This window comes from Barbus barbus (genome assembly GCF_936440315.1).
Source record: "Barbus barbus genome assembly, chromosome: 19".
In the NCBI taxonomy this organism is placed as follows: domain Eukaryota; kingdom Metazoa; phylum Chordata; class Actinopteri; order Cypriniformes; family Cyprinidae; genus Barbus; species Barbus barbus.
The window spans coordinates 14,110,607-14,118,342 of NC_136747.1; the positions used below are offsets into that span (position 1 = coordinate 14,110,607).

Consider the following 7,736-nt stretch of genomic DNA (forward strand, 5'->3'; position numbering starts at 1 on the left):
CCCGTCATGGCAAGACAGACTGGACAGACCAGGCTTGCGTTCAGACAGCCGCTATGTGTGCAGGCTTTATGCCCAGGAGAACTGACTCCTGGCCAGTGTTTTGCTGTTTGTGCTGTCCACCTGTGAGCTTTTTAAGGTCGCTAAAGGTGGACAGATACAGACTAGCCATAGGCAAAGAGTTAGAAACTGTCTGTTTTTTTTTTTCAGTTGTTGAATGCAAGTCTCAGGATTTACCTTTAACTTTTAAATAGCTGTTTTGTAATGACTCCGCTAGAATGAATATCGGAAATGCTTTATTCTGATTGGTCAATTGCGGTATTCTGCCATCAAATATTTTGGTATAATGACATTTAAGCTGCATACTTGAGTTTTGACAAATTTCTTTGCAGTAAAATAATTTCAACTTCATTTTGTGTCCATTTATTTGGTAATTAGCTTTGTAATAAGCAGGTTAGCCAGTCATCAATAAAATTTCAGGGTGATACAAGATCCTGATTACTCTATTAGGGTTTAGTATATACAGCTTTATTTCTATAGCATCTTTTAAAACAGTGTTTACAAAGTGCATTACAGAAAACATACTGAATGAATTTCATGGAATACAATAAAAATAAGAAATAAAGAAATAAATATAAAATAACAAGAAAATAAAGTACATAAAACAAATTACAATTTAAAATAATGCAAAACCAATTAAACTGATTTAAAATTAGTATTATTAAAATTAGTAGTAGTAGTGGTAGTAAGAATTATTATATAATAATTTTAATATTAATATGATCATGACTAGCTGACTATATACTGACTGTATGTTACATAACCCAGGACACTTGTTAAAATGTTTTGCAAATGTTTTATTGCATTACATTATAATCCATTGAATGATGAATACATAAACCATGAAAACATGTTTTCCCCTCAATATTTTGCTAAAATAAGCACTATAAAGATCAATTTATCAATGCAAGTACCCTCCCAGTCGGTCAGGCTGCACTGAACTTCACACAAATAGCTCCTTGAAAGTTGTTCAGCCTTGGAATGTTTGTATTGCCCCTTCAGCAATTAGCCATTAATAAATAATAACTCTGTCTTTAATCATGCTCCCAGAGCGCAAAACATATTACTCTCTTTTAGTACAGGGCAAGGGCTCTTACTCCACACATGAGGAAGAGTAATGATCCCTAATTTCATTAGAAACATATTTGAACTCTCTTCCAAGGGTTCTTCATCAGTAGTGTGGGTGCTTGTCAGGTGCATGTTGCGTTGTGTGTTTTGATTCATTCATTTTTTAACAAATATTTAATGTGAGTTTTGAACACGAGCAGACCACTATCGTGCAATTCCCAAGTTTTTAAGTTAAACTTCTCTTAATTTGCATTTTGAACCACTCTTCAAGTCAGGTATCGATTACCTTTCAGGTTCGCAACATAAAATCCTTAAGTGAGCCACATGGCCTTGCTCCCACCCAGCACTGTGTTTAAAATGGACTCGCATCGCCCTCGCTCTCGCACATGCTGTGAGGCATTCTGTCCGAAGGGTCGGGCAGATTGGTAGCGAGACCTTATTTTCTAACTATCGATCCCAGGGGTAGCCCTCGAGATGCAAAAACCACCGCAAGACGGATCTGCTGTCAGGTCTTACAGTAGAAATCAGGCAATCAATGTCAAGGTGCTCCGCCAGGCCCTGTATGGACCTAATTCCGCTCATCTGCACTAAATGGAGAGAACCCAGTGGTTCATCAATCATCAATTCAAGGAGCACTGGCTGGTTAATAGTCTGCTCTTTACTCAAAGAATAGTCACCGGCATTATTAGGGAGGGCCGGCGGAGATCCCCTCCCCGACCGCACGACGTGGCGAGTTTGATCGTTGTATTCTTTTTCTCATTCGCCACGCTCCGTTCAATTTCCCAGACAGCTCCTGTCAGCTAACACGTTGCAAATTGAAGCTAGCGGGCTCGATCGATTATCTTTTTTCCCCCCTCATCCTAATCCATTTGATCTGTCTGTTGAGTAGGAGACTACATGATTGTGTGGGGGTGAGGGGTCAATATCTCCCGAATCAAGAGTAATATCCACTTAATTCCTTTTTCCTGTCAAGCGGCACTGGATGAAATGCTCACTTGCTTTGCATTATGCGTCTTCTGCAGCTCTTTAAGGTTAAGATGGCTCAGTAACGTCCTCTCCATCTTGTTTTCTTAGGTTTCAAGTGCCCACGGTTCTATCCCGGGGAAGTCAGAGCTGCTCAAATCAGGGAGCCCCAAGTCGACACTAAAGCATATATGGACAGAAAGCAGTAAGGACTTGTCCATCAGTCGACTTCTATCACAGACTCTCCATGGGAAGGAAAACGCAACAGCCCTGGACCTGCACTATGACACTCCGGAGCCTTACTCAGAGCAGGATCTGTGGGAGTGGCTGAGGAATACCACGGATCTGCAGGACTCCAGGCCTCGAGCCAAACGGCGGCCAATGGTCAAGACGGGCAAGTTCAAGAAAATGTTCGGCTGGGGAGATTTCCACTCCAACATCAAAACGGTCAAGCTCAACCTCCTGATCACTGGAAAGATTGTCGATCATGGCAACGGCACCTTCAGCGTCTTCTTCCGCCATAACTCCACGGGCCAGGGCAACGTGTCCGTCAGCCTGGTCCCGCCCAGCAAAATCGTGGAGTTTGACTTGACGGCCCAGCAGTCGGTCATTGACTCCAAGGATTCCAAGTCTTTCAACTGCCGCATCGAGTACGAGAAGGTGGAGAGGGGCTCCAAGAACACGCTCTGCAACTTCGACCCGTCCAAGACATGTTACCAGGAGCAGACGCAAAGCCACGTATCCTGGCTCTGCTCGAAGCCCTTCAAAGTAATTTGCATTTACATCTCCTTCTACAGCACCGACTACAAGCTAGTGCAGAAAGTCTGCCCAGATTATAACTACCACAGCGATACTCCTTACTTCCCTTCCGGCTGAAGGTAGCCGCTGACAACATCCACACGAAGGACAACGAGAGGCAAAGGATGGAGCTCTCTCCCCATCCACAACAAATACATGTTCCCCGAACTGCCCATACCATGCGCTCATGGCCCGGATCTATTAAATCGACTTGAAAAGAGAAGAATTTGGCTATTTGCACCAGTAACACACTAAACTTTCATTTGAGGGCATAACCTAGTGCTTTTATTTGCTCACTTGGTATCTTTTAAGTTAAAGCACATATTATTGTTAATTTATTGTTTATATTTTTTAATGTTCTTAGAATATTATTTTACCACTGGAGTGTTTCTTGTATGACCATGTAAACTCTGTTTTGTCTTGTAATGTTCTGTTTTAATTTAGAATTGTGCAAGTGATTGATTTTAAGAATATTTGTTTACTTAGTTAATTTGTACAAGTACGTACATGTTTATTACAACTGCCAAAAGGCCACGAAGGTGTAGATACAGTAGGACTTTTTCGTTTAGCTGGTGGCTCGCAGGAGAAGTATTCGCGATCAGAATCTCAATGTTCCCTCCACCTACAAACTTTTCAACAGCCCTGGAGTCCCCACATGTTCTTGAGTTATTCCTCTCAGCCCAAAGGCCCAAAGATGAGGAGAATGGCTTTGTTCTGCTGGTTATGAGCAGGCCTTAACTACAGGCATGTTTTCTACCTATTATAAAGAAGCTGTACTGTAATAATTGCGGATTGTTCGGCCCGAGCTGTGTCCTGTAGTTTAATAAGATCCAGGAATGGTTGGAGGGCTTGCTCATTGTCACTTATAATACACTGTAATGTAATGAATTCTATATCTAGAGCCTAATTTGTATGAATGGTTTGTATTGTACATAGTTGATCCTGATGGAGCTGCTTCTGTAAATGCCTTCACTCATTGTCTGTTAACCCAAAACCCCACACTCTCTCTCTCTCTCTCTCAGCTCCCAATCTCATATATGCTTGTTCTCGGTCCTTTGGACAAAGAAACTGATGTTGCTGATGTAGATGTGAACTCCATGACATCCATGCTCTTGTACAGGGGCTGTAAAACTGTCAAAAATATATATTAGAAGTACTTATCATCTGTATGATCATGTTTACTTTCAGGGGGAACAAGGGGATGGAGATGTACAAATGAATAAAATACTGAAAGTTTTATCAGGTGGAGTCTTTGTTATTGTGTGTTTCTCAGAATGTGATATGAAAATTTTTTTTTTTATTACATGCTTATCTTTTTCATTTGTAATTTGTAAATGTCAGAGAAGGGATAGAGCAGAGAGGTATTGAAATCTAAATTACAACTGTGAAATATTTAAGCCCATTTAAAACTATACATAAATTATAATTTTCTCTTTTACTATCTCTAAACGAAACCGCTCCCCATTTCCCAGCATGAGCAGGGAGATCGTTCATTTGCAGATGCGCTATGTCTCAGTGGCAGGAAATGGGATCGGGTGAGACCAGCAGACCGATAGTGTTTGTTTCACTGCCACAGAACACTCCAATGTAGCAGTTAGGATCAGCGGCCCACTTTAAAGTGATTAGGGCCTCCAGCGGGAACAATCCAAAGAGTTTAGCTGGCTCGCAACCTATCAGTAATTAAAGAGGGTGCTAGGTTTGTGTCTTTATCACCTGTCCACAGGGGTTTTGCAGACAGACTCATTTTGGAGCTGTCTGAAGTTTGCTTTAAATTTTCTCTTTCTAATCAACATAAAAGTTGAGTTGTGTGATCTATCTATCTATCTATCTATCTATCTATCTATCTATCTATCTATCTATCTATCTATCTATCTATCTATCTATCTATCTATCTATCTATCTATCTATCTATCTATCTATCTATACAAAGAATATTAAGCATTATGGCAATATTTCAGTGCATAAAATCCATATATTTATATTTTTAAACTGCTTTATGATTGTTAGGCATTTGAAACTGCTTTGCTATGACTGAAAACCACTAAACTAGACTTCACTAAAAACAGTGAAATAAAAAAAAATCCATTATTTTATGCAAAGATATACAAAATAAATAAAAAAAAAATCTGTATATGTTTTGCTTGTTGTTGCTGGTTCCCCAAAACCTATTAAATGATAATGTTCTTAATCAACTTGTTTGGTCCATTGGCAGCTCCCCTCCTGCGCAGGAATGAGAGACAGAACACCATTTCTCCCTCTGGTGGGTCAGAACGCTTCGATCTCTATAACACAACCTGCGGCAGAATCATAATTAAATGACAGGATAACCAAACGCAGTATTTTTTCAATTATGACGCCCGCCACCCCACGCTCTCTTTTGGCTGAGTTTGTTTCCATCGCACGGAGGGCCCTGACTATCACGTGTATTTAATTCAGATGCTGCTCGATACAGATTATGCGCTAAACACCTTCATGATAAATAGCTTTAATACCTCCAGATCAGATTTAGTAGCTTTCTTTCCCTGCTTAGCACTTCACAGCCGTCCCAGGGGGGACAAAGCATGCCTTAAAGTCAGGGAAATTCCGAACAATGGGTTTTGGTCTCCTGCCCAACATTAAGCCATCCCAGCCGATCCCATCCCACTCCGAGCTCTGCTTTTGCCTCTGCAGAATTTCTGTTTTAATCAGACGCGGAATGGAAAAGGACCCTGTGTGCCTCTGGGATATTTTTCCATTAACCATTCTGACACATGACTGACTGTGGGGGATTATTGGTTTTTGAAGAACTATTAACAGCTGTACATTTGCATTTTAATACAGTTCTCCTCCACTACTAATGCAATTTTGGTTCACAGCATTGTTGCCGCCTTGTTCCTGGAGCATTCAGGGTAACAGCAAAAAGACCCTCCGGCTTTAATCATTTTAATTGCCATGAAAAATTTGTTTTCATTAATCACTCCTGAATCTCTGCTACTGTGAGAGCGAACGCGCCATTACTGCTCCTCCTTAAAATTGTTACTCATCATTTCCTGAAAGTTTGCCACAGCGGTGGGCACGTTCCCCCCTCACACTATTAAATGACTAGAAGGGGGGCGTTTCAGAACAGCGCTGGAATTTCAAAATAGCGTTGCACTTTTTGTTTATTAAATGTGAGGAAAGAACATAAATATGGGCTATTAGAATAGAATGATGTCTAGCATTAAAAAATTAATAGTCTTCTTTCAACTTCATTTTTTTAGCTTTTAAAGATAAAACATTTTTGAGCACAATGTATGAGTCTCTGCACTCCTAATGACAAATCAAAACACATTTTATGGCTGTAAACACATTCAGGGTTCTCTACCAAAATGCCTCCGCGGCTTTCATTGCAGCACTGCGGGTCACCTGTGTGAACTTTCTGTGCATTTACAGCTTATTCAGATGTAACATTTCCTTTGATTTTTACGCAAGAAGGTGAGGGAGCGGCCCAGGCTGGGTCTGTGGAGAGATGGTAACCTTTGCCAAAGCACCTCCATTACCATTTCTGCATGCTGTCTGGATTCATCTCCCTCTCCAGCAGCCAGAAGGTTAGCACGCCACATTACGCATTATGCATGAAGGTGTCATTTGAGAGACAATACAACATTTTCCTACATTTTCAAACACTACTGATATTTCCAGCTTTGTTTCAGCCACTTTCTGCTTCTACAAAAGTGATTACCAGCCAAGATTTCGAGTTTTGAATGTTTGACAGATTGTATCAGAATTAGTTTGTAATTTGGAGCTATAGGCTTTTTTTTGTTTTGTTTTTTGTTTTTACTTGCTTTGTTTCTACATTTTCAAATATTTCACCTGCACACACTGGTTGGTTTAAAGTGGAATAACAAAATCATATCATTTACAATAAATTTTATGTTGGTCTTTTTAAATTTAAGAGTTCATTCTGTTATTAGAAATGCTCTTGCTCATTATAAAATGTCAGTTTATTAAAATTTGTCTGTAGAAATTATTTGCTCTGCACTTTATGCAACTTTATATGTGGGCAACTGGCGCTGAAAGACTTTTTTATGAGTTTGGAGGGCGCGAAATGTGTTCAAACAGTAGCCTACTACATTCAAATGGACAATAAAGATAAATACAACTTCCCAACTCGAATTTTCTAGGAGGACTTGAATGCACCAAAATAGTCACAGCGAAAATTCTAAAGCAGTTTACAGCACAAGGAAAAGTTTGTTAAAGCACTTCAGATAATTTTCCATGCTTACCAAATTAAACTGTTTAAAGTTTTAGTAGTCTACACACATCAGCAACTTACTGTAAAACAAATCCTTACTGAGGAAAGATTTTGAGCACTTGAATAGAGCGTGGACATTGTTTTCAAGGATTGCTGATCCCTTATGCAGAAATTAACCATGTGCCTTTTTGCCACATGGCTGCACTTGTCTTTTTCTCAGCTGGTTCTCTGGATTAGAGGTAATGAAGTGGTCCACAGGGGAAAAAAACACTTCACTCTAAACCACAGTGTGATCAAAAAAGGAAAATTGTGAAGATTTTACATTTTTCGCTGTGTCTGTATTAAACAAGTTTACATGAACAGAGTAGCACATTTCTGAAGATATATCAGGTAATGTCAGCTATCACATCATGTACAGTAAACTGCACAGTGCAGTAAGCCTTACCTAAACAGCTATAGTACTTCAATTAATGTCCAACCAAACATGCATTTCATTATCAAAACTATTGTCAGAGGGAGCACACATTACCCAAATGTTGTTATTTACAATGTTTACCTTGTTAAACATATATCATTTATTGTTTTATGGACATGCACATTATTATAGCTTAACTGTAACAGTATCTGTTTTCAAAAT

At 39.6% G+C, this 7,736-nt stretch overlaps 1 protein-coding gene across 1 annotated transcript in view; it reads left to right on the forward strand.

Annotated features, from left to right (window-relative positions):
- Window positions 1-4,124, forward strand: part of LOC306885024 (neurexophilin-1-like) — a 32,616-nt gene extending 28,492 nt beyond the window's left edge. The window contains exon 2 of the mRNA XM_079441334.1: window positions 2,200-4,124. Within this exon, the coding sequence (XP_079297460.1) occupies window positions 2,200-2,964 (765 nt within the window). The 3' untranslated portion in view covers window positions 2,965-4,124. The remainder of the gene's footprint in view (window positions 1-2,199) is intronic.
- The last annotated feature ends 3,612 nt before the right edge of the window (window positions 4,125-7,736 follow it).